The sequence below is a fragment of the Talpa occidentalis genome, unplaced genomic scaffold (genome assembly GCF_014898055.3).
Source record: "Talpa occidentalis isolate TD23 unplaced genomic scaffold, MPIMG_talOcc4v2.1 talOcc4.7, whole genome shotgun sequence".
NCBI lineage: Eukaryota > Metazoa > Chordata > Mammalia > Eulipotyphla > Talpidae > Talpa > Talpa occidentalis.
In genome coordinates this window covers 44,941,851-44,969,067 of record NW_023605083.1, presented here as the reverse complement: position 1 = coordinate 44,969,067, position 27,217 = coordinate 44,941,851, and the positions used below count along the sequence as shown (strand labels likewise).

The 27,217-nt window shown below is 37.9% G+C and overlaps 1 protein-coding gene and 1 long non-coding RNA gene across 4 annotated transcripts in view; one reads left to right on the top strand and one right to left on the bottom strand.

Annotated features, from left to right (window-relative positions):
* The window catches only part of VPS13A (vacuolar protein sorting 13 homolog A), a 170,891-nt gene extending 157,716 nt beyond the window's left edge, over positions 1 to 13,175 (bottom strand). For all 3 annotated transcript variants that reach the window (XM_037492590.2, XM_054689191.1, XM_037492591.2), the window contains exon 1: positions 12,951 to 13,175. In XM_037492590.2, coding sequence (XP_037348487.1) covers positions 12,951 to 13,050 — 100 coding nt within the window. In that variant the 5' untranslated portion in view covers positions 13,051 to 13,175. The remainder of the gene's footprint in view (positions 1 to 12,950) is intronic.
* A 393-nt stretch (positions 13,176 to 13,568) lies between these two features.
* On the top strand, positions 13,569 to 26,657 carry LOC129144855 (uncharacterized). Its single transcript, XR_008549587.1, has 3 exons — positions 13,569 to 13,740; positions 19,402 to 19,449; positions 26,504 to 26,657. It is a non-coding gene; the product is annotated as an uncharacterized LOC129144855 (long non-coding RNA).
* Positions 26,658 to 27,217: the final 560 nt, after the last annotated feature.

The following is a 27,217-nucleotide window of genomic DNA, read 5'->3' as shown; positions in this document are numbered from 1 at the left end:
ATGATAAAAATCCTAAGCATTAGATTTTAAAAAAAGTGAATTCAGCAATGTTGCCAGATAAAAAACTGAAACATGAGAGTTGTGATTCTCTACACTACTAATAAACAGTTCAAAATGGAAATTAAGACAAGACTTTCTTTACAATGTCATTGACATATTTAAGAATAAACATAACCTAGGGTGTAAATGATTTGTACCCTGAAGCAATAAAGTGTTGTTGAAAGGAATTAATAACACACATAAATGAAAAGAGAACCCATGTCCACAGACTGAATGATATAATATTAAGATGTTAGTATTACCCAAAGCAACTAACATACTCATTCCAATTCACATTAAAATCCCGCAAGAGGCTCTTATAAAAACAATCCTGACTAAGGAAAGGAAGGTGAAAGTCTTACACTTCCTAATTTCAAAATATACTACAAAAGTAATTGAAACAGGGCCTCTCCTGGTGGCGCAGGCGGTTGAGCACAGCGCTGTGAAGCTGTCCACAGCTCCTGCAGCACCAGTTCGATCCCGGCCGGCCAGTGAGGGTCCCACATGGTGTGGCAGACCTCTCCTGTCTTTCCCACTGCTCCCCTCAGCAGTGTATTTCATCAGTCTGCCTGTTCTGCTCCCCGCTCTGTCTCTGGTGAATCCTCTCACCCTCCTGCACATCTGGCCTGTACCCCGGTTCTTGTATAAATAAATAAATCTTAAAAAAGAAAAAAATAATTGAAACAGTAATAAAAAGTGTGGTATTGATATACAGACACTTAGATCAACAGAATACAGAGCCCAAAAATAAACCCTCACATCTACAGTCAAATGATTGTCAACAAGGCTACCAAGTTCATTCTCAAAGGGAAAGCTTTTCAATAGATGTTGGAATGCCATATTCACATGTAAAAGAAGTGATCCTTCCCCCATACGTAACAATTAACTCAAAATGTATCCAAGTCTTATTTGTCAAACCTAAAACTATAAAAAATTTTAGAAGAATGCAAAGGCGAAAAGTTGGCTAGCAATGGGTTTGGTAATGATTTGGGGCTATGACACCAAACGTACAGGAAATGACAACAACACAGTAGATAATTAAGATTTCACCAGAATTTTAAGTGCATGCATCAAAGGACACTATCAATAGTGAAAAGGCAACATAGAGAATGGGGAAAATATCTGCAAATCATTTATCTTAGAAGGAAATAAAAAAACCACAGTATATAAAGAACAACTATTACACAACAACAAAAAAACAAACAACCCCATTAAGAATAATCAAAAGTCTTCAAACACAAGAAAAGATGTTCACCATTACATTAAAGAAATGCAAATCAAAACAATGAGCTACTACCTCACACCCTAAGTTTGGTACTATCAACAAAACAGAAAATAGCAAATATCTCTGAGGATGTGGGAAAACTGGAGCCCTAACATATTATTGTTGAGTCTCTAAAATGGTGCAAATGCTATGGAAAGTTGTATGGTAGTTACTAAAAAATTTTTAAATATAATTACTACATGACCCACTTGTGGATATATACCCAAATATATTAAAGCAAAGACTCAGATGTTTTTCTCACTCATGCTTGCACCATTTTTCACAATGGTCAAAAATTTCAAGTAACGACCCAATTAATGTCTATTGACAGATGAACAGAAAAAAATTAGGTAAGTAAGAAAAGAAGGACAGGAGGGGGAGGAAGAAAGAGAAGGAGGGAGAGAGAAAGGAGGGAGTAACAAAGGAGTTATTTAGTCTTAGAATAAATGCAATTCACACATAACCTGTAACATAAAAAAACCCTGAACACATTATTCTAAGTGAAATAAGCCAGACACAAAAAGACAAACACCACTTATATGAGATACCAGAAGAGTCAAATTCATAGACAGAGCAAACAGAATGGTGGTTACCAGGTGGTAAGGGGAGGCAAAATAATTCTGCTTAATGGGTACAGTGTTTCAGGTTTTTAAGGTGAAAAGAGTACTAAAGATGGATGGCAGTGGCTGTTGTGAAACAATGTAAATGTAAATGCCACTGAAATGTGCATTTTAAAATGGTTAAAATGATAAATTTTATGTTGTGTGTAATTTAGCACAATTTTTTTGTGAGGGAAGGGGGAGAAATACTCTCAAGCAAACAAAAACTGATGGAATTTGTTGCCAGTAGACTTTCTCTGCAAGAAATGTTATCAGAGATAAGAAAAACCATACAGGTGAAAAACTCAGATCTGTAAGAACTTTAGAGAAGGAATAAGTGAAGTCAAAATTAAGCCTTCCCCCTTATTCTTTTAATGGATAACCATTTAAAATAATTATAGCAATAGTGCATTGGGAAAAGTACAGCTTTATAAATAAGTGAAATGAATGAGAGCAATATTAAGGGATGGAAAGGAATATACTTTTATAAAGTACCTCCACTATCTGTGAGACAATATAGTGTTAAAGTGAACATAACATCATTTTAAATGTATACTGTAATTCTAAGGAATCAAAAAAATAATATAATTGATATGCTAGGAAAGGAAAAAATTTTAAGTCACATGAAAGGTTCAATTAAAACCTGAGGAGGAAAATATGTTAAAGCAAAGTTACATAACAAATAAAGATAAAAGTATGAGTGATAGTGGCCTCCCTGGTGACGCAAGGGGTTAAGATGCAACCCATGAAGATGTCCACAGCCTGTGCAACACGAGTTCGATCCGTGGCCGGCCAGGGAGCAACCCACATGGTGCAGCAGATCTCTCCTATCTGGTCCGCTGCTCCCCTCAGCAGTGTATTTCAGTCAATCTGCCTGTTCTGTTCCCCACTATGTCTCTGGTGGATCCTCCTACCCTGCCCCCCCATACCTCTGGCCTGTACCCCAGCTCTTGTATGCATAAATCTTTTTTTAAAAAAATATGAGCAATAAATCCAATATCCCAACTATGTCAATAATCACTTTAAATGTGAAAGATGTGAATATACCAATTAAAAGACAGCAAAACCTAGAAGAGTAGATAAAATAACAAAACCCAACCATCAGGTATTATAAGAAACCTATTTCAAATATAAAGACACGGATAAATTAAAAGTAAAGGAACTCAACATTTATAAACATTTCATCCAATGACAGAATGTTACCCAGTAATGGGCTCACTGCCCAACAAGCACAGAAGCTGATTACTATGACACCAAGTTTTGAAATAAGCTTTATTTTACAAATCAAATGCAAGGAGGCAGGAGAAAAACTAGTATCTGCCTCCCGGGTTAAGAAAGGGAGTAAGGTTCTATAGATTTGGGGACTGAGGTTTTAAGAACAAAGGAGTTCAAATTTATTCAGTAAAAAGTAGTTTAGGGGCAAAGGAATGTAGATTTGGCTGAAGTTCAAAGACTGAATACATGGCAGTCCATGCAGGAGAAATATGAAGAGGCTTTTTTCAGAAAACTGGAGTTTTGAATTTCTGTTGGTGGGGTTCTTTCCTCTGAGTAGTCCCTCTTTCTCTGCATTTGCAGCCTCAAGGGATTCAAATGAAGGTGAGTTACTTTTGCATTGCAGATAACTGTGTCTCTCAGAGATGGTTAGGTAAGTTTTTTATTTTGTAAGTGCTCTAGGATCTGAGAGCAATTTAACCATTTAACATTGGTTATAAAAATACATATTCTTCTCAAGTTCACATGGATCACTCACCAAGACAGATCACACTCTGGGCCATAAAACACACCTTACAAATTTAACAGAATAGAAGTCATAAAGTTTTTTCTCAGATCACAATGAAACTACACATCAGTAACAGACAGAAACCTGGGTAACACGTGGTCAAAGAAATATCAAGAGACTGAAAAGATTTTGAAACAAATGAAAGCAAACCTTATCAAAATTTGTGGGATACAGTGAAACAAAGTTTAAAGAGCAATATAACAATGAAGACATATATTTAAAAAAAAAATCTAAAATCAATGAACATGCCCAGAAACCAAGACAGAGAAAATCACATCAGGAAAATATCTCCCCAAGGACATCCAGAAAACAGCTTCCTATCTTAAACATCACCTATCAACTTATCACCAAGGGATGTCTGATCACCCATGCACAAATATTACAAAAGTCTACGCCTTATCGGCTGGGTTCTGCTCAACCACTATCTTGAGCTGACACTTGAGCTCCAATCATCCTGATTAGTGAGGAGATTTCAACAAACATAACAGAAAGCACATTATGACTAACACCCTTGGCCTGCGAATCTAAATTAAGATTGTCACAGTAGGTCTGAGAAAGAAAGCAGTCTTGCTCAATCCATAGAAATAATCACAGAGCATAAAACAGTAACAAAACAGAAATATACCACAAATGATAAATCAAGACAAAACCTTGTGGAAAATTCCTAATGCAACTGAAATAATCAAATTATTGAAGAAGACTTCAGAACAACAATCTATATGGTACTTAATGAAATTAGGAACACAATGAATGAATAAAGAGAGATATAAGGACAGGAAAAAGAGAGGAAAACATCTCAACATAATGAAGCCATATATAAAAAACCCAGAGCTAACATCATATTCAATGGTGAAATACTTCAAGTTTTCCCTCTAAAATCATATACAAGATAAGGATGCACACTCTCAAAACAGTTATTATTCAAAACAGTACTGGAAGTCCTATCCAGAGCTATTAGGTAAGAAAAAGAAATAAAAGAAATACAAACTGGAAAAGAAGTAGTAAAACTATCATATTTGCAGACAACATAGTATACATTAAAAAAAACCCTAGAGACTCCACTAAAAAAAAAAAAAAAACTATTAGAGACAATAAATCAGCACAGTAAAATAGACTACAAAATAAATGTGCAAAGGTTATGTTATGCTTCTTTATGCAAACAATGAATTAGAAGACAAAGAAATCAAGAAAACAATCCCATTTACAATCACATCAAAAATAAATACGTAGGAGTAAACTTAACAAAGGAGGTAAAAGATTTGTGCAACAAAAACTATAAGACACCTGCAATAGAAATAAGACACAAAGACATGGAAAGATATTCACTGCTCTGTGATCAGAAGAATTAACATTGATAAAATGTTCATCTTACCTCAGCTGCCCTACCCCCACCCCAAACAGAGATTTAATGCAATTAGGTCAAAATTTGAATAGTTTCCATAGAATACATAGAAGAAAATATAGGCAAAACACTACATGACATGCACATCAAAGACATCATTACAGACACAGCACCCAAAGCAGTGATAGCGAAGGCAAAGATCAACAGCTGGGACTACATCAAATTAAAGAGCTTCTGCACAGCAAAAGAGACAATAACCAAAACAAAGAGAAACCCCACCAACTGAGAGAACATTTTTGCACACAACACTAACGATAAAGGACTCATCACAAAAATCTACAAAGAGCTGACGAGACTCAACACAAACAAAGAAAATAATCCAGTCAAAAAATGGGCAGAAGAGCTAAAAAGAAACTTCTCTGAAGAGGAAATGCAAATGGCCAACAGGCATATGAAAAAATGTTCAACATCACTTGTAATCAGGGAAATGCAAATCAAAACTACAATGAGATACCATCTCACACCAGTGAGAATGGCACATATTGAAAAAACTAGCAACAACAAATGTTGGCGAGGTTGTGAAGAAAAAGGAACTCTCCTGCATTGCTGGTGGGAGTGCAAACTTGTCCAACCACTATGGAGAGCTATGCGGAGATTTCTTGACCTACTAAACATAGAGCTTCCATATGATCCAGCAATTCCACTCCTAGGTATTTACCCAAATGACACAGAAACAGTAATTCCAAAGGGCACCTGCACGCCTATGTTTATAGCAGCACTATTTACAATAGCTAAGCTATGGAAACAACCCAAATGCCCAAAAATAGATGACTGGATCAAGAAGAGGTGGTACATATACACAATGGAATATTACTCAGCAATCAAAAAAGATAAACACACGCAGTTTGCAGCAACATGGATGGAGCTATAAGGGATCATGCTCAACGAAATAAGTCAGAAAGAAAAAGAAAAAAACCAGATAGTCTCACTCATGACAGGAATTTAGAAAACCTAAATAAGAGACCAGGAAAATTACCAATCAATACAAAGTAAACATCAAAATCAACAAGCAACTATAAACCAGAGACACACTGGGCGGGGGAGGGGGGAGTGGGAGAAGGGAGGGAGCAGCAGGGAAAGGAAGGACTAGAGTCAAAATAAGGGGGGAGGTGCAATTGTATGGGGAATATAACCAAAATGAAAATGCATACATTGTGCAAAGATGAAAAAAGATGTAAGAATTATATAAAATATTTAAATATAAAAAAATAAAAATAAAATAAACAGGACTTGGGTGACACTTAAAAAAAATTTGAATGTTTTCTTCAAGGAAAGAGAGCAAACATTATTGAAATTTGTATGGAAAAGTACTAAATACCCCAAATAACTGAAGCAATTCTGAGAAAAAAAAAAAAGAATGGAGATATTACACTCAGACTTCAAGTAACACTACAAAGTAACAGTAATCAAAACATTACCTTATTGCAACAAAAATGGACACACAGATGAATGGAATTGGGAATCAAGAAATAAATCCATACTTACATGGATGATTATTTTATAAGAAAGCTAAGAATAGACAATGGAGAAAGATAATGCTGTTGGGAAAATTGGACAGCCACATGTAAGAGAATAAAACTAGACCACTATCTCACACCATACATAAAAATTAATTCAAAATGGAATAAAGACTTGGATGTAAGATTTCAGGGATATCTTTGGGGAATCAACTACAGTCACAGGTGAACAAAAGGAAATATAAACAAACGGGACTAAATAAAATGAAAAATCTGCACAGCAAAAGAATCTATCATTGAAATGTAAAACACCCTACCAAAAATGAAAGGATATCTGCACATCACACACTTGACAAAGGGCTAAAATCCAAGATCTACAAAGAACTCACACAATTCAACAAAACAAATAATCCAATCAAAAATAGGTAGTTTTAAACAGACACTTCTCCAAAGCAGACATGCAGATGGTCAACAGGCACATTTAAAAATGCTTGTCATCATTTATCATGAGGAAAACACAAATCAAAACCACAATGAAACCATGCTTCACACCTGTGAGAATGGACCCTATAAGATCAGAAACAAATGTTAGTGAGGGATGTGGTAAAAATGTATATGAAAAACAGTATGCGTTTCCCAAAATATTAAAAAAAAAATAGATAAATGATTCAGCAATTCCACTCCTATCAGTCCAGAGAAGGCAAAAACATTAATTTGAAAGGACATATATACTCTTACATTCACTGCAGCAATACATTATATAATCATATATATATATGATCAAGATATAGAAACAACTATGTGCCCAAACCCAGATGAGTGGATTAGAAAGATGTGGTATATACACACAGTGGAAAACTACTCAGCTATCAAGAGAGAGAAATTCATGCTATTTGTAACATGGATGGAACTGGAGGTTATTATGCAAAGCAAAATAAGTCAGAAAGAGAAAGACAAATACCAGATGGTATCACTGATATATGAATTATAGAGAAGTAAAATAAAGGGTCAGATAAAATCAAACCAATAACAAATGTTAGAATTCTGATTGTAGAATTGAGGTTACCAGAGTTGGAAGAAGACAAAATGAGGAGTACCATGGACTGTGGTGGAGGTCTTTTGGTGCCTTGCTGGTGGGTATGATGTGGTAACATATTCCTGAAGGGTGTGATTCTGTGCCTCTACATCATATACAATGTTGTCAACAACTGTTACCTCAATTAAAAAAAAAAAAAAACTAAGGAACAAAAATAAACCTCTGAAATGTGACAGCAGAACTGAGGCTATCAGAAAGGTGGGGGGCGGGGGGAGAAGGGGGTTGGGATCAAAGGAGGGAGATGGTTCAAGGGACTATGGTGAAAATCTTTGGTGCCTTAGTGGCAGGCATGGTGTGAGCATACCTTCATGGAGGTATGAATCTATACCCCTGACAGACAGTGTTATAAATCAGTATTACCTCAATAAACATGCTTAAAAATCAATAATCTAAGCCTTCACCTTAGAAATCTAACAAAGAAAAGCAAATTAAATCCTAATAAGAAGTAGAACTGAAATCAATTAAATTCAGTCTTGAAAAATAAAGAGAAACATCAATGAAAACAAAAGATGGTTCTTTGGAAAGAGGAAAAAACTTGGTAACTCTCTAAGCCAGATTAACTAAGGAAGAGATACAAATTACTAATACCAGAAAGGAAAGGAAAGACCATCACGTCATTACTAGTGGTACAGACATTAACAAGATATAAAAAAATTAACATTAACATGCCCACAAATTTTACAATTCCTTGAAAGATAAATTCTATCAATACTCACACAAGAAGAAGTATTCATCTGAATAGCCCTGAATCTATTAATTTTAAAGAAATTAAATCAATAATTATCTTTTTAGATGAAAAGAATAATGCTCAGATGATTTTACTAAGAGTCCACCAAACATTTAAGAAAAATGATACTAATCACTTACCATCTTTTAAATGGAAGCAGAAAGACTACCTAACTCATGTGAGGTTAGCATTACCCTGATACCAAAACCAGATAACAACACTGTAAGAAAGGAAAACTATAGATCACTGTCTTTGATGTACATAAATGCAAAAATTCTCAGCAAAATTAATCCAACAGTATAAAAATTATATAGCATGACCAAGTGGGATTTAGTCCAGATGTAAATTGCTTGTTCAACATTCAAAAGTCAATTAATGTAATCCATTACATCAACAGGCTAAGAAAAATCCTTATAACAGATTCAGCAAAATCATTTTACAATGTCCAACACATATTAAAAAAAAAATCAGCAAACCAGGGAGAAGTACATATTTTTTTTTTTTTAGAGGAAAAAAACAACAACAGAGGGCCTCCCCGGTGGCGCAGCGGTTGAGCGCTGGGTTGCGAAGCTGCCCACATCCTCTGCGGCGCCAGTTCGATCCCCGGCTGCTCCCCGGCCACCAGAGGAGGGTCCCGCATGGCGCGCAGACCTCTCCTGCCGCCCGCTGCTCCCCTCAGCAGTGTACTTCGATCCTTCTGCCTGCTCTGCTCCCCGCTCTGGCGAATTCTCTCACCTTCCCGTGCTTCTGACTGTACCCAGTGCATGTATAAACAAAACAAACAAACAAATAAATAAATAATACATGCCTCTAAAAAAAAAAAAAAAAAAAAAAAAAAAAAACAACAACAGAATACTGAATGACTCTATGGCTCTATGGATAGGGGGCAGGGATGGGCTAGTGCCAGGAAGAATTTTCTGGGTTGATCATGTTCTATATCTTGACAGGATTTGTGCTACACATGTATTTGTACATAAATCCTTCAAAGTACATGCAAAACTTGTGCATTTCCTTCTATATAACACATAAATATGAATGCTAAATGCATGGATAGGTGAAAAGAATGTAGAGTTAAATATTGATAGTATTTCATTGATGAATAAATCAGTTTACCCATTCATGTGTTCATGGATATGTGAGTTGTTTCCAACTAGCTCATTACTTAACACCAAATACAAAAATTAATTCAAATTAAAGACTTGCTAAGATGTGAAACCATAAAAATACATAAAAAAAAATATAGGCAATACATTCCTAGACATTAACCTCAGAGAAATATTTGGGGACTCAACTTCTATAATGAGGGAAACAAAAGCAAAAATAAAGGGAACTACATCCAACTAAAAGTATTCTTGTACCTCAAAAGAAATCACCACAAAAAGATACTTGCACATGGATATCTATCAAGGGGTTAATTTCCAACGTGTAAAAAGAACTCCTATAAGTCAGCAACAAAAAGACAAACACAATCAAAATATGGATAAAAGTCCTAAAAAGGCACTTCTCAAAAGAAGACATACAGATGGCCAACAGGCACATGAAAAAAAATGGGAAAAAAATGCTTACCATCACTTATTTTAAGAGAAATGCAAATCAAAACCACAATGAGATATCACCTCACATTTGTGAGAATGGTCTGTAACAAATATTAGTGAGGTTGTCGAGAAAAAGAAACTGTTGGGTGGGGCTGTAAATTGGTGCAGCTGCCATGGAAAACATGAATGAAATTCCTTAAAAAACTGAAAATAGCAATACCATATGACCCAGCAAAAGCACTCATACTTATCTGAAGAATACAAAAGCATTATGAAAAGACATCAAACTTCTATGTTCAGAGCAGAATTATTCATAATAGCCACGACAAGGAATCAACCTAAATGCCCATTAACTAACAACTGGATCAAGTAATTATTGTGTGTATGTATGTATATATATATATACACATACATACACACACTCAATGGTGTATTGCTCAGCTCTTTTTAAAAAAAAAATGAAATCTTGCTTCCTGCTACACGGATGGAACTTGAGGTGATTATGCTAAGTGAAGTCAGAAAGTGAAGCCCAGTAACTAAATGGTTTTTCATTCATTTATGGAATATAAATAACCAAAGAAGATAAACTGTCAAAACACCAAAATTAACTCTGACTCTAAAAACAGGGTGGTTACCAGAGGGGAAGAGTGGAGGAAGGAAAGGGAGTGAGGTTAAATGTGATAGTGTCTATGGCACTGACACCCTGATGGTGGGTGAGTGAAGCATATACACATATAGATGTGAAGCTGTACTCCCCCAAAGTAGTTTTGTAAATAAATGGTAAATGAGTAAAACTTGTTCAAAAAAATTTAAGAATTTAAAAGGGTGACTAACAATTTTTGAATAAAAAGGGAAAAAACAATGTAAAATGAGCACAGGATTTGAACACACTTCACAAGTGAAAATATAATACAAATAGCAAAAAAAATCATGAAGATGCTCAACATCTTTAATCACCAAGAATATGCAAATTCAAACCATAATATTTACCACATGCTTGTTAGAAAGGCTTTTTAGTCATCTCAATGAAAATACTAAGTACTAATGAGGGCTCAGAACAAACTCAACTCTCATGAAATGCTCATGCAATGACAAAATGCTATGACCACTGTGAAAAGCAGTCCTGAAGTCTCACATATTCTCTTAACATATGACTGTGCAATCCCACTTTTCAGTGTTTACCCAAGAGAAATAAAAATTCATTCACAAAAAACCCTGTAATAAGTGTTTATAGCAGCTCTATTTATTATCAATAAAAACTGAAATGTCCTTCATCCAGTGAGCAGATAAACATTTATAGTAACCATATAATAACACACTACCAAAAATACAGGCATGAAATACTGTTGGACACAAGACATGGATGACTCTCAAATGCCTTGCCTTTTGTATAAGTGAAAGGAGTGAAGTAAAAGAGAGTAGGCCCCAAAAGCTGCATACCATACAATCTTTAGAGTATAAATGAAAAAGGCAAAACCTTGGAGACTGGAAACAGATTTAGTGGTTGCTGATTGGGTGGGACTACAACAGGACCAGCAGTGGGAATTCGGGGGTCTTGATGGAACTCTTCTGAATCATGATTGTGATGGTGGGTACATGCCTTTTTGCATTTTTTTTTTTTTTGCATTTGTCACGACTAAACTGTATATCACAATTTTACTATATGTAAATTTTAAACAAATCCGTTGATTTACACTCCATACAAACCTCTACCTCAAATGTACAAAGAACCTTCCGCTACAGATCAAAGCACACCCAAAACATGACCTCCTTTTGAGATAGGTGTTAACAAGTGTTATTATGTTCACTTTCCAAGTAAGAAACAGTACAGACTGAACAACATGCAAGTTTCTGGTATTAATGAGAGATGGTGAACTAGCACAGGTATCTCCAGTTCCTGCAGACTCTCCACCTAGGCGCTAGATACTAACAAGCTCAAGTTTCAAACTAAATTGCCAATTAACACTTTCAGAAAAGAAACATCAAGCATTTTAGAAGGCTGAAAGCATATATTCAAAAGAATAGTTTATATATATATATATATATATATATATATATATATATACACACACACACACACACACACACATACTGTTTACAAAAAAATTAACCCTCACTTTGGCCCAGGGAGATTCGTTTCAAGAAAAGAACTAATTTCTAACCGGTGTTTCAAATGAAGGTATTTAAAAAACAAACAGGTGGAAGCACTGAAAAAATGAGGCTCAAAAAAAAAAAAAAAAGCTACACCAGCGTCAACGACACAAAGTAAAGCTTCGGTCAGCATCTAAGCAACCTTTAAGTGCACACTCCTCCCGGCCTTTGGCAGGGCTGAGACGTCGGCTGCACAGCGCAGCGAGTTTCTCAAAATATTCAAGTCATTCGTGCTGACCCATTAAATCCGTCTCACAGGCCCTAAGTTGTAAAGTGAAATCACACAACCGACCGTTTGAATTGATCTGCACGCGAGCTTCCCATGTTGTTATCAGCGAACTCAGGCCAGCAGCCCGGAGTCCCGGGGCGAGGCCCGAAGAGGGGAGACCAGAGCGCCCCGGGGTTGGCCACCCCAGGAGGCTGCGGGGAGGAAACCGAGGGCGTCTCCGGTCCTAGCGCCCGGGCTTCACGTGCGCGGCAGCGTGCGACCGCGCCGGGGCTCTCCGGGCTCCGTCACAGCCCGAGGAGGGGACTGCCAAGGCCTGGCACCCGCGCGGGGGTGCGCCCCGTCGCCCCCCGCGCCCACTCAGCCGGACGGACGGCGCGGGGCAGGAAAGGGCACCTGGTCGGGATTTGAACTCCAGCACCTGAGCGCCCACCTGAGCGCCCACCTGAGCGCCCACCGCGTCCCCTCAGGCGCTCAGCTCAGTCGGACCCCTCCGACTCCTGCCCCCAAATTTAAACTCGCCGGCAGTAGCCCCGGAACTGCCGGGAGTTTTACGTCATTTGACCCCCAAGAAAGCAGCGGCAGGTGGCGGCTCCCGGCGTTCCCGGAGCCCGAGGCCCTAAGAAGGCTCGGCCGGGCCGGGGACCAGAGCGAGGGACAGCGCGTCTCGTTACCTCCCCAGATGCCCAGAGAGAGCTGGGACTTGTCCAGGTTCACCACATAGTCCCCCAAGAACCGGTTCAACACGTCCACGACCACCGACTCGAACACCATTTTGCTCCGCCGCGGGGGGCTGGGCGGCCGCTCCCCGCGGACCTCCTTCCTTCGTCTCCCTGCCTCGCCCTTCCCTCGAGACCGCTCGGTTCACCGGCTCCGAGGTGGCCGTGACTGGCGCGCCCCCTGTGCCGGACGCGCTGCCCCGCCGCGAGCCACGCGTGCGCAGCCGGGGCGGAGGGTGGAGGCGGAGCGCGGCGCCAACCGGGGCGCGCAAAGCGGGGAGGGGACAAGGGCGGCTGCGCGGGCTCCGCCCCCAACGCCGCTCCTTTTTCCGGCCGGCCCCGCCTCCCGCCCCATCGCCTGGCAACGGGACTGTGTGGGGAGCGGCCTGATTTTTTCCGGCCACGCCCCCACCGGCCGTCCAGGGTCGGGACTGGTGCCGGGGTTGGGGCGGGCGCTGCTTGGGCGCGGCGGTTACGCCCAGCCTGGAACGCCCCTGTCTCGGCTGAGGGGAAGCTCACCACCCCACGCGGGTCTGGAAGTCCAGTGCCTGCTTGACGCGTGGGCGGGTTCCATCCCTTCTGCTGTTAGGAGGGAGGCGTCGGGAGGGGTGTCGCAGGAAGCAGCTCCCTATATTATTATGGGGTTCGAGGTAGAAACCTAGGCATTGTCAGCTTCGTGGGTCTTGCCGGCCTGGGTGTCTTGTCTGGATGCTGTGACTGACCCGGCCGGCCCACTAAGCGCAAGGTGAGGACGCACTACCTGCGGGTGGGGTGACTTCACTTTCCCCGCTGCAAATCCTGCGGGGGAAATAAAGAGTAAACTAGGGATTGCAGTTCCACGAGCCCCCTTAGCTGCAGCTGAGATACACCCTTTTTCTTGGTCTAGTTATATACACTGAGCTACCTTTCATATCCCATAGTGTCTGTCCCTTCCCCTTCAGTTAGTGAACCGGTCCGGAAAGTGCTGAGCGCTCTCCACGACATACTGCAGGCGGTTAACCCCCTTCACCGAATGACTAACCTAAAATAAATAAAAATTGTAGCTCTTTCAGCTCCCTCCCCACCCAGTTTGGCCTCATGTAGAAATAGGTCCAAAGGTCTTACTTCACGGAGACACTATGTGAAGTTTGGAGAACTATAATCACCTTCTGAAGGATCTGGGGTGTGGGGGTGTACTTTCAACTTTTTCCCTTTGCAAGGCAAATAATGCCTTTCTGCTAGTTCCTGTATCATGTTAAAATACAATACTTTTCGTTCGTAGTCACACAAATTTTGTAAGGTTTATGACTTGATTCTGCAAATAGAATGTCTGGCAAAAACTGTAAAATCTTATTTTACGTGGGTTTAAAAATTACTTTCATTTATTTTCAAATTTGAAGGAGCTTTATTAGGTTACCAATTCAGAATCTTTTTCTTAAAGATAGTGAAGCCAAGATGTTAAGGATTTCCCAAGGTTACGTAATAATGTTCTGTAGAAACAGCTGGAGCCTGTACGTCTGACTGACTCCACTCCACCATCCTACCAGTTTTCCTTGCATTTGGCTAGACATTGGATATCTATCACAGAATACCTGTATGGGGCAACTATCAACAATACAGGCTAAAATGCCCAGAAAATAGGAAAGCCTTATATAATGAGGTATCTTGTTATTGCACTGTATTAATAAGAAGTCAAATATACAGTAGTTACAAAATCCCATTGCTCACCATATAGTTAATGTACATAAACTTCCAGAACTCACTTCAAAAAAAGAAAATATTAAGTATCTTGCAAACACTTCATACTAGTTTCCTACAATCCAAGAAAATCCTGTGGAATCGGAGGAGGGAGAATGCGCTGCTGACAAATTAGTGTTATAAGTATTTAAAGGCTAAAGATATCAACGAAAAAATTCTGCTGAAAACGTATTCTAAATATGTAAGAGGCATATTGTAAACGAATTCTTATCTAGTGTTGGGGGCTATACTATGAACATGTTTCCCAATTACTATTTCATGTTCAGTCCCAGTGTTACTCCATCTCAGGAAGTTTGTAAGCAAAAGATTAATGTTATCATGTAATGGATAAGTACACTCATTAAACCAGCTATCTGCTGGGCCTTGAGAACTAAGCCCAAGGACTACCAAAAACATTGAGAATGTCAGTGTAAGGTGTTTTTTCCTAGATCATAATGTAAATGCTGTACGTCACTGTTTGATCAAATAAAAAAAGAAAAAAAGCTTTCAACTGACCCCAAACTGCAAGATCAATCAAATTTATAATAATCTCTAATTATACTTAATTTACTTGTCACAGCTTTCCATCTTTGAAGTTTTGGCACACTGTCAGTAATCTTGAGTATTTTGTCTACTAATATTAATTCCTTTGTCCACAAGTAAATGTCTTTGATTTGATGTCCTATCACTCTCCATAGTAACAAAGTCAATGAACCATACGACTTTCCATAAAAGTGCCCTGAAAGAACAGGTCTAGATGACCATTTTACAAGATAGCTTTAACTGATACCCTCTCAAAGCTCTGTGCTATCTCAGTTAATGGTTTATAAATGATAAAAATACAAAGTTATTTGGCTGTATGTGGTAAAATCCACTTAAAGTAAAGGTAAGAGAAAGAGAACTGTGATGGAAGGGAGACACAAGCAAAAGTTTAAGAAACTTACAAGAATCTCACTCAGGCAGTGCAGGGGAAATGTAACTTGACACAAATCTTTTCTGAAAGGCTGAAAGGCAGCCTGTCAACAAACAATATAATTATATATTCATATTCATATATATTTATATATGTTCATACATAATTATATATTCATATGTACGTCTTTGACTTGGTAATTCCGCTTCTAGAGAGGTTAACACTAAGAAAATAATTATAAAAATTCAAAAAGCTAAGAACATTTATTAAAATATTGTTAATAATAGCAAAAAACTGGAAACAATTTAAATATCCATTAATAGGGAAGCTGGTTAAGTAAACACACCAACACTTATACACATATATGCATACACACAATAGGTTACTGTGCTGAATTTTAAATAATAAAGACCTGTGACTTCCTATCCTATGGAATAAAGTCAGTAACATGCTTTTGTGAGAAACAAGGGTACAGAATAATGTATTAACAATTATATAAATTGTGGACCTATTTAATTTTATTGATTTAATAAAGTTCTATTTTTCAAAAATGTACAGTCGGTAGGACCTGTTTATGCTTCTGCAACAGCAGCTGGTGCATCTCCACCCTTGGTGTTTCCAGTGTAAATTACTTGTGCAAAGAATATATCTACAGATAGAAATCTACAAGTATGCTCACCAAAGGTTAACAGTGATTATCTCCAGGTCGAGAGACTTTTGATAATGTGTTTTCTATGTTATTTCAAATTTATTTTTTTACAGTGATGGGTCTTTTTCCAAAAACATTTAAATTATTTATATAAAGTAAGATTACTACAAACCAAGTATAGTGAAAGTTCTCTTAGTCATAGTAAGTGCAAAAAAAATCAGTTTTGGAGATTCTCAGCAAAGGAAAATTGAATTTCACTACACAACTATATGCTGTACACCAGAAACATTAAAAAAGAAGATGTAAATCTTAATTTGTTCCTCTAACCTGGTGAAGAGGGATATGTCAAAAATGTATTACACTGTATATTTTTATAGTGCTTTTATAATGCACTTGGGTAAATTGCTCTTCCTAGCACAGACAGCAAGGTCACAACCTTGGTGGTGGTATAGAAATGCATGTGAACACTCAAAAGTCTGTCAAAAGACATGAACAGTCAAGTCATATCCTCAGGAGGATATACAGACAGTAAGTAAATACATGACAATATGTTCAAAATCATTAGCCATTGGGGAAATAAAAATTAAAATTACAAATGAGCTATCAGAATAGCTAAAAAAAAAAATAAAGGATAACACCAAATACTGGTGAGGATGTGTAGCAACTGGATCATTCATGCACTAGTAGAGCATACTGTTTTATTCTCAGTAGCTACATAAGCTCTTTTAAAAAAATAGGTTTTCTATACATATTTGTTGAAAAAATGAAAAAATGTTGGGTATGAAGCCACCCTAACTCTCACAAGACTGAATATTGTAGGGGTGCTTGGCTGAGACACACTCTGTAAAAAAGGACAGATTAACAGCAGAAAAATACAACTCAACATAAAGAAAACAAATAACCCAATCAAAGAAAATGAGCAGAAGAGCTAAAGAAACACTTTCCCAAAGAAAACATACAGATGGCCAGCAAGCACATAAAAAAAAAAAATGCTCAGGGAATTGAAAATGAAAACCACAATGAGATAGCACTTTATATCTGTGAGAATGGCCCACCCAAAAAGACCAGAAAGAACAACTGTTGGTGCAGATGTGGAGAAAAGGAACTCTGTGCACTGTTAGCGGGGATACAGACTGGTCAGTCCTCCATGGAAAAGAATATGGAGATCTCTTAGAATAATAAAAATAAATCTACCGTACGATCTAACAATCTCTCTCCTAGGTATCTATTAGTGCAAATCACTAATTTGAAGGAATATTTGCATTCCTATGTTTATTGCAGCATAATTTACAACAGCTAAATTATGGAAACAACCTAAGTACCCAAAGACACATGAGTGGATTAAGAAGATATAATATATATATACACAATAGACTACTCAGCTATTTAAAAAAAGTGAAATTTTGCCATTGGTGAAAACATGGATGGGATTATACTAAGTAAGTCAGAAGTAAAAAGACAAATACCAGATGATTTCACTCATATATGGGATATAGAAAATCAAAACAAAGGAACAGATAAAACCAAATCAAAGCAAATCCTAGAAATCTGAGGCTACCAGTAGGGGAAGGGGATATAGGGAGCAGAGTGTGGAGGAGTCCCAGTGGACTAGGTGGAGGATTATGGGTACCTGGGTGGTAGTATGGTGTGGTGACAAATATCTGAAGAGGAATGAACCTGTACCTCTGGATCATATATGGTGTTGTAAACCAAAGTTACTGCCAAAAAAAAAAAAAATGCAATTTAAAAACAACTCTGAAGTCTGAAAAAAAAAAAATTCTTGAATGTACAACAATCCCCAAGAGTCAGTCAAATGAGGATTATATGCCCTCCTAAACTAGGGGAAAGCAGAGGTGAGGATCCTAGGATTTCAAAGGAAGACAATTACAGAAATATGGGAAGAGTAAATGTTTGGTAAACAAATGGTTGCTGTGCTATGAAGAGACAGAAACAAAAGAGGATTTTGAAGAAACAAGCCTTGCTAAATTCCACCCCCGCCTCAGTCTAGCTTAGATTTATGTTAGCTCCTGTGGAAGCTTTCCCTGGAACATGCCTTCTATTTAAGTTGTTTTATTTTTTGTAAGAAGTCCTTGAGTTAGCCAGACACAAGGTAACATAGAGACTGGTGTGAAGACATTGGCTTTTTTTTTTTTTAACTTAAGGTGACATTAATTTTTAACATTCAAAGGTTGCATATATATTTATATATTATTATAAGTAAACACCTGTTTATACTACATAAAAATTATCACACTAAGTCTAAGTCCTTTCAGGCATTTAAGGGGAGGTAAAAGGAAAAACTTCTTGAGCCTTCTGTTTCATATAATCAGCTGAAAATAATCCTCCTGCTAAAAATACATATTTTAGGTGAGCAAATTTTGCTGTCTTACAACATATCTCCAGAGAAGTAAGTTAATTTACCATGACTGACTTAGAGAGACTATTTAGAAGATCAAACAAACAAACACCCAAAAAAAACAGAAGCTGTGATTGTAGAAGTTGCAGTACCTGGAGAAGAGGCATCAGAACCTTGGTGGGGACCTACCACTGCAGACATGACTGGCAGGTGCAGAGAGAAAAATGACGCATGGGGAATACAAGACTCTAGACAATAGACTATTGGCAGGACTGAGGTGAATTCAGGGAGGACGGCCTAATCTCAAAAGAGTGCCCAAAGGGATCCTTCAAAATCATAACTCAGATCATGTCACTTCTGGGCCCCAAATCTGCAAATGAGCTGCCAGTGTCATCCCAGTGAGGCCATAGTCCTCAGTCTGGCAGATAAGGCCCTACATAATGGCCTGCCCCTCCACCCTACCCTTATCTAGAATGCTTTTTCCTTTGGATGTTTGCTTGACTTGCTCCCTCAGTTTTTGCTCCCATGTTATCTTCTCAGTCTTTCCCTGAACACACTGGTTAAAATTGATATCTGCCCTCTCCACCCCTCTGCACTATCATCCCTGACCCTGCTTTATTTTTCTTAAGAGCACTTACCACCTGACATGCTGTGTTTTTACTTACTTTTGTCCGTCTACCTCTCATCGTTGTAATGTTTGTGATATAATGTGAGCTATTCTAGAGGAAATGTTTTTAAAAATTATTATTTTGTTTTGCTCATTGTTCTACAGGCTAGACACTCACATATTTGTGGAAGGCAGAAGAGGGCTATGTACCAGGTATTGAATTATTTTTACTCAGCTCCAAACTTACCCTATTTTATCTTCCACTCTCTGATGCCAGAGCACAATCTACAAAGCACAATCAGGTAGACAGCAGGCTTCCAGGTAAGCCCTGCCAAGAATGAATGCTAAACATGGCTAGAGAAGGAAAAGGGACTTGCTCCTTTCAATTTGTTCCCTCTGGGGCTTCCTGTCTACTTCTTTTCCTAGTGCACAGCACCTCTGAAACCCTTCTTCACTCAGACAGCAGCAGTTCAATAGCAGAGCTTGAAACTGACTTGCATTTCTGCAACACTTACAAAATCAGCATTATCTCAACATATCAGTGACATCAGAACCAATTTCATGGTCCACCTTCTAAAGTTTGCCTCTTAGAACTCAAAGGCAAGGGCACCAGCCCAGCAACCGTCCTCTTGGAAGGTCTGAGTTTCAGCCCTATGTGCCTCTTATACACTCCCAAATCTATTCCTTTTCACTCAATCCTTGGGGATATAGCCTCTTCCTTCAATAACTACCTCTGCCATACCTTGGGACTCTCTTCTAATTTTCAGGGCAGTACTTACAAATTTACATCTAATTAATAGCTCTGCATGTGTCTCTTTCTAAGGGGGAAACCAAGTCAGGACCTGCAGTTGATTCTGTTCCAAGGGAGATGTTTGGCTACAAAAGGAAAGTAGTATCTTCAAAAAGAATAAATGCCAAATGTGGGTGAGAAGAGAAGCCAGCTCAGCGTCAGAGAGCAGATTAAGTGTCAGGAGTGGCAGCAAATGCCAGTCTATAAATAGGTAATGAGCCCAGGGATCAAGGTCTGAGATAATCCAGAATAGGTCAGGCAATGAAGTGTGAGGTGGGTCAAGGGGAAGGATACAGAAGACAGGTTTTCCCTCTGCAGTACTGAGAGTCTTTTTAATCATCTTGTGGCATAAGGGCAGTGGGGCTAGGCAGATTGGTACAAGCTGAGTCCACTGATACCACCACCCCTCTGTGTGTTTCAGTTCAGACTCCCATTCCTGAGTCAATCTACATTTACAGAGGCTTTGAAAGACGTCCCTGATATAAACTCTCTGCCTATCTGGATTTTGGAATATTAACAACTCTCTCAATATCCTGCTTCTATTCCCTTTCCTCCCTCTGTGAATGATTGACAGGACTGAAGTTTATATGACCCTGTGTGTGCTGGTGTTTTTGTCACGCTCTTCCCCAAAGCCTGGACTACCGCAATGTGTGGTTCTAACACTGACCCCTGCCACTCTGCCTTGCTACCTACTGTATTTGTTAATGCAAATAAACTGAAACCTACAGATAAGCACTTGCCAGGTTAGGAGGTAAAAGTGGGAGGTGAAATCCAGAGTTAGAAAAGCCAGGGAACCAGTGTTAAGACTGAGGCAAGAAGTAATTTTGGACCATAACTAGGTCACCACAATTGAAAGGAATAGATGAAATGGAAATTATCAAGGTGGAATTTACGAACCATAGAAACTGTAGTGGAGGAGATTAATAAAGTAATACCAACACTGTCATTCACAGTAACTGGAATGTGAAAACAAGTCATTCATTTCATAGGAGATGATGAGGAGTTCAGTATTTACCATGCTCTGTGAGATTTAAAATCTAGGGGAAAATCTCCAGGACTCATTATAATTTGTCTAGCAATAGCTAGAGGTTAAGAAATGAGATTCCAGTGAGAATCCAGGACAAAGATGGACATTTGAGAGCTACCTATACAGAGCAATTATTGATATTCAATGTGTAGGTTACACTTAGGAGTGAAGGAATGTAGAGGAAGAAAATCAGAAGACAAAGGGTGGAACGGTGGAGGAACATTCTCATTTAGGGAAGAGCCGAATGGAATAAGTGAGGCCTAGGACAGAAGCCAGTGACCTAGAGTGGGTGACTCATAAATCCTAGAGACATTAGTAGGAAGAAGTGGTGGTCAATAATATCAAAATTGTAAAGATATCAAGCCAGATAAAAACTAAGAAAACAATCAAATTTAGCTATTAGCAATACTTGCAAGGACTTTAGATTTACCTGCCTGGAAATGTCTAGTCAAAACCATTAAAAAAGTATAGGTTTCAATAACTAAATGGGTTACTAGCAAATATGAAGGTATGTGTGCTTTTATTTAGAAGATGAAGTTTATGTCAACACCTACAGGTACTTAAATGCACACAGTTAATATTAAAATAGATTTACTGTAGGGGTTCATTTACTCAAATGTCCACATTATTTTTTATATTTTTACAGTATTTAAGCTCTTCTTGTTCTAGTATATGCTTTTATCATCAAAATATAACATCATTTAAAAAAAAAAAGATTTATTTATTTATTTATTTATTTATACAAGCACTGGGTACAGTCAGAAGCGCGGGAGGGTGAGAGAATTCACCAGAGCCAGAGCGGGGAGCAGAGCAGGCAGAAGGACCGAAGCACACTGCTGAGGGGAGCAGCAGGTGGCAGGAGAGGTCTGCGCGCCATGTGGGACCCTCCTCCGATGGCTGGGGAGGAGCCAGGGATCGAACTGGCACTACAGAGGCTGCGGGCATCTTCGCAACCCAGCGCTCAAACACTGCGCCACCGGGAAGGCCCATAACATCATTTTTGTTAAGAATCTTAACTAATCCATAAATAAACCAGTCATCTACATAGTCTCTTGCTGCTTTAAGCAGTTTGTCTTTGCATTCTTTATTTAACAACTACTTAATGGGAAACAAACTAATCTGTAAATAAGTACTTAATAAACTATATATAAAGCTGTTTTCTGGGTGTATATATATCTATAAATCTTGACAAGACATACTATTCTAATATCATAAGCATGTATAGGAGGTTATGTGAAAATACACCTCTTCGCCCCCTTTCTGTACACAAGTGCCCACATAGAGATGTGATATGGAAGTTATAATATGCTTTGATAATAAAGAATGATTATGTCATGTAGAGATGGCTTGTGTAATATATATACATACACATATTCATACATATTTGTATAATTCATATGCTGTCACAAAAGGAAAACAGAATTTAATAACACAAAAAGACACATTTCAGCTGCATATGCGCAAGTAGTGTTCTCATGTAAAATATTTAGTTTAATTCAACAATTATTATTTATTAAGGAAAATATGATGTCTAAGATTTTCCAACATCCACATCTTATAAAACCTTATTTTTCAGAACGTACGTATAATATTCTCAGAATTTCCTCCTTAGAAGTAATCATGATGTTTCTCTACTGCTAATAAAAGCAGTTTCATCAATTATCACATATATACTGTTCCTAGATTATACACTCGGCTTTTTATATCCAAGGACATTCTGAGTCAGACATACTAATTTGGTTTTGTTAACATTAAATTAGTTGAATCAGGCAACAGCTACTGAGTCAAATGTCTTCAGTTTTCCTTTAAAGGAAATTAAAACAGCACCATCTAGTGAAATTTTTGACATAAACTTTTTCTAAATTGAAGCAATACATTTTTAAACAAAATTTCTTTTTAAGTCATCGTGGTTATACTTCAATTCTTAAATATTTTCTAAATTAAATCTTAAAGCTCTTTTCAACTAAGGTCAGTAATTCTGGCAACAACTAAAATCAGTAATTCATTTATGACATTTTTAGCCACTTATTCCTAACTACTCAGTTGTTTTTTCTCCCATTTGAGCATTATGACACATTGAGCTTTTTCTTTTCATACAGATTCATATCTTTTTAAAAAAGATAACTTATTGAAGTTTCATATTATTGAATACAAATGTTGTATTGATTGTACAACATTGATTGTAATTGTATCAATTCCTAAGTAAAGATTTAATTCTACTTATTGGTTCTGTCAAACAATTGAGCTAGTTTTTCAGGATGTTCAAAAAATGATTTAGGTATATAATTACCATGTATCTTTTAGTGGCTAGGCTATCCCCAGTATGAACTATTGACTTTTTCCCTAATTGTATAAAATTCATCAATACCTTTGGTATGAAAAGGCAAACAGATGATGGCCTAAAGTTGAAATGATGATGTTATCATCAGGCTAGAGGTCATGTAAACATTGTGAGCAGTAAGTGAAGTTTGTATATCTTTTCAATCTTTTTTTTTTTTTAAAAGATTTATTTATTTATTTATACAAGCACTGGGTACAGTCAGAAGCGCGGGAAGGTGAGAGAATTCACCAGAGCCAGAGCGGGGAGCAGAGCAGGCAGAAGGACCGAGGTACACTGCTGAGGGGAGCAGCGGGCGGCAGGAGAGGTCTGCGCGCCATGGGGGATCCTCCTCCGGTGGCCGGGGAGCAGCCAGGGATCGAACTGGCACTGCAGAGGCTGCTGGCAGCTTCCCAACCAAGAGCTCAACCGATGCGCCACCGGGGAGGCTCTATCTTTTCAATCTTGAAGACACATTAAGTAAATGCTTAAAATGACCAAACAATCTTATGGGCTGATGGGAATAGATGTCCATAGTTTCCTATTGAGCCCTTTTTTCACTATTTTTTTTTTTTGGTAGTTCCCAGCTTTTTTAAAAAAAATTTATTTATTTGCCGTAACATTGTTTGATGTTACTGTATATCATTCTAGGGAATAAGATCACACCTCATCAGGTGTGCCTCACTATAATCCACCCACCCCAGAGCACCCATATTCCTTTACCATATACCATTGGGTCCCCTCCCCTCTTTGTCCCTACCCCACTCTGTCTCCCTCTTCTTTTTGCTCTTGTTTATTCCCTTATTTCATTCATTCTTTATTTTTTTTATAGTTTCAAATTCCCTAAGTAATGCCTGCTCACATTAATGTCTCTCTTCCAATATTCTCTAATAAAGAGGCTTTCCTTGACCATATTATTAAAAATAGGATCCCTCTACTCCTTGTTGTAATCTCCATACTCTATTTTTCTACTATTTTTCTACTATAAAGCTCTCATAATGTTTACTTTCTGTCTCCCTCTGTAATAATTTCAATACTGGCACCATTATTGTACCCATCTCTGTAGCTTGTCATTTAACATTGGGTGATTCTTACATTGTGGGTGGGTGTTTAGTTCCATCCTTTGACTCCACCTTTAGTTGTGCGACTTGCTAAGGCCAATGAGATATTATTAGATGTGATGCGAGCAGAGTTTGAAAAGCACTTGCACAATAGGGCTTGCTCTCTTTCTTATGGCCACTGCAATGTGAACACGCCTAGACTAGGCTCCAAGAGGATGAGCAATACATGGGCCAGTGCCAAGTCACCAGAATGGCCCCAGTCGCTCCAACTGACCTACTTACGTTACCTCTAAGCCATATGCTTGGAAAACTCTAAAAATAAAGATTGTTTTTAAGACAGTTAATTTGGGGGTGGTTTATTAAATAGCAATAACTAATTGATACACCTTGCCCTAGAATGCAAATCCCCTGAGTGCAAGGAATTTATGTTTTGGTTGATTCCTACATCCCGAATACTGAGTACAGTGTCTGGCAAGTAAATACTTATTGAATTAAAATGAGATCAGAGAAAGTAGCCCATATATAGCCGAAATACATTTTTCCATAGCCTATTTTTATATAGGGATAGATTCAATTACATGGAAAGGAATGAGTAGGCTACTTATAATTCTCAAAAATTATTCTTTCTGTCAAGCTTTTGATAAGTATTAATTTTCAAAGTCATGTAGGTTACCAATTTTTTAAAGTATAACTGTTTTAAGTGCACAATAAAATACTATAACAACTCTAAAAAATGGAATATGACTGGCTCCCCTTATGATCACTGAGTAGCCTAACAAAGAAATATAAGAAAGTCAACCCACCTCCACAAAGAGGTGGGCTCAGGGCATGCCTTCTGACCAAGCGATCATTTTGAGCTTTAAAATAAATTTGAATGAATAAGTGAGATACCAAAGTTCAGTTTGGGAACATGTTAAAGAGCATGCATGGTTTGAACCTAACAAAATTTTTTTAAGTATTTTTATTGAGATAACACTGATTTAAAACACAGTATATGATTTGGGAGTGTAAGTCCACGTTTCTAAAAGTGTATATTATCATACCACGCCCATCACCAAAGCCCCAGTAATCCTCCACCACGATCTGTTAGGATCCCTCCCCACTTTGCCTTTCACCCCCTGCCCTTTTTTTCTGGTAGTTCTGATTCAAGTCAGACCTCAAGGACTTGTTTTGTCTTTGTCTATTCCTTTACTTTGTTTCTTATATCCTACACATGAGTGAAATAATTTGGTATTTCTTTTCTCCTTCTGATTCATGAAGTGTTTTTTAAGTAGTACCAAACTGTCACAAAAGTTATTTTTAAAAATAAAAAATATCCATGAAAGGAATAAAAATAAGATATCCATAAACATCTGCTTTTCAAAATTGTTACCTATCACCCAAGTTAATTAAAAGGCATTACCTTATGTTGTAAGATTATTAGCTATAAGCCAGGGTTTTATCAACCTGACTAAGATTTTATTGAGTTGGATGATTTTTTTGCTATAGTGGAATTCTTGTGATTTTAAAGTAGTGATTATAATTAGGTAGATATCCCTGTCCTATACCACTCAAGACCTTGCTAAATGTTCCATGAGGAGCAGGATCACATTTAATTGAGAATTACTTCTATAAGCGAATGATTATTGTTGGAATAAGTATCATAAATGATGTTTCATTTTAATTTTTAAAGCTTTTTATTTTGAAATAATTGTTGTTCGTGTGCAATTTTAGAAATATTACACAGAGGGCTTCCCCGGTGGCGCAGCGGTTGAGCGCTGGGTTGTGAAGCTGCCCGCAGCCTCTGCAGCGCCAGTTCGATCCCCGGCTGCTCCCCGGCCACCAGAGGGGGGTCCCACATGGCGCCCAGACCTCTCCTGCCACCTGCTCTCCCCTCAGCAGTGTGCTTCGGTCCTTCTGCCTGCTTTGCTTCCCGCTCTGGCTCTGGTGAATTCTCTCACCCTCCCGCGCTTCTGACTGTACCCAGTGCTTGTATAAATAAATAAAATAAAATAAAATAAATCTTTAAAAAAAAAAAGAAATATTACACAGAATCCCTAAATAACAGACTTTCCTGTGTGCTCTTTACACAGATATCCCAACAGTAACATCTTGTAATATGATAATACAACAACCAGGATTTTGTCAAGTTCTAGAACATTTCTATCAGCGATCCAAGGAGCCAAGATTACTCAGGTTGCCTTTTTCTAACCACACCCACTTTTCCTCCAATAAACCTTTCTTAAATACTGGCAACCACTGATTATTCTTCCATTTCTATAATTTTGTTAATTTAAAATATTATATACAAGGAATAATATAGTACGTAACCCTTTGGTGTTGGCTTTTTTTCACTCAACATAATTCTCTAGAATTATCCAGGTTGATGCATGTGTCATTACTTTGTTCCTATTTATTACTAAGTAATATTCTATGGTATAGATTATTTTTTTAAATGAAAATATTCTTACTTGACTTCTTCCTTTCTCCTTTTGTACTAGTAAAACTCACTGTAAAACTTTGTAATTGCCCAGTTATAAAATAGAAAATTTAAACACACACACTTTCCCATTCTTTTGCTTTTTAAACAATATCTTAATGTCACAATATTAATTCATATTTCTCCCATGTATTCACTAGATTAGGAGCAGGAACATCAAGTTCTCTACATCTTAAAAAAAATCCATCAAGTGATAATCTGCATTTCTCCTTGTTTTAAAATGTTTTATCTTCCTCTTCCCTACTTGTAATCTTGGTACGCTACTGATATTCTACGTTTAGGAGAAACCCCAAATAATACTCTTGGT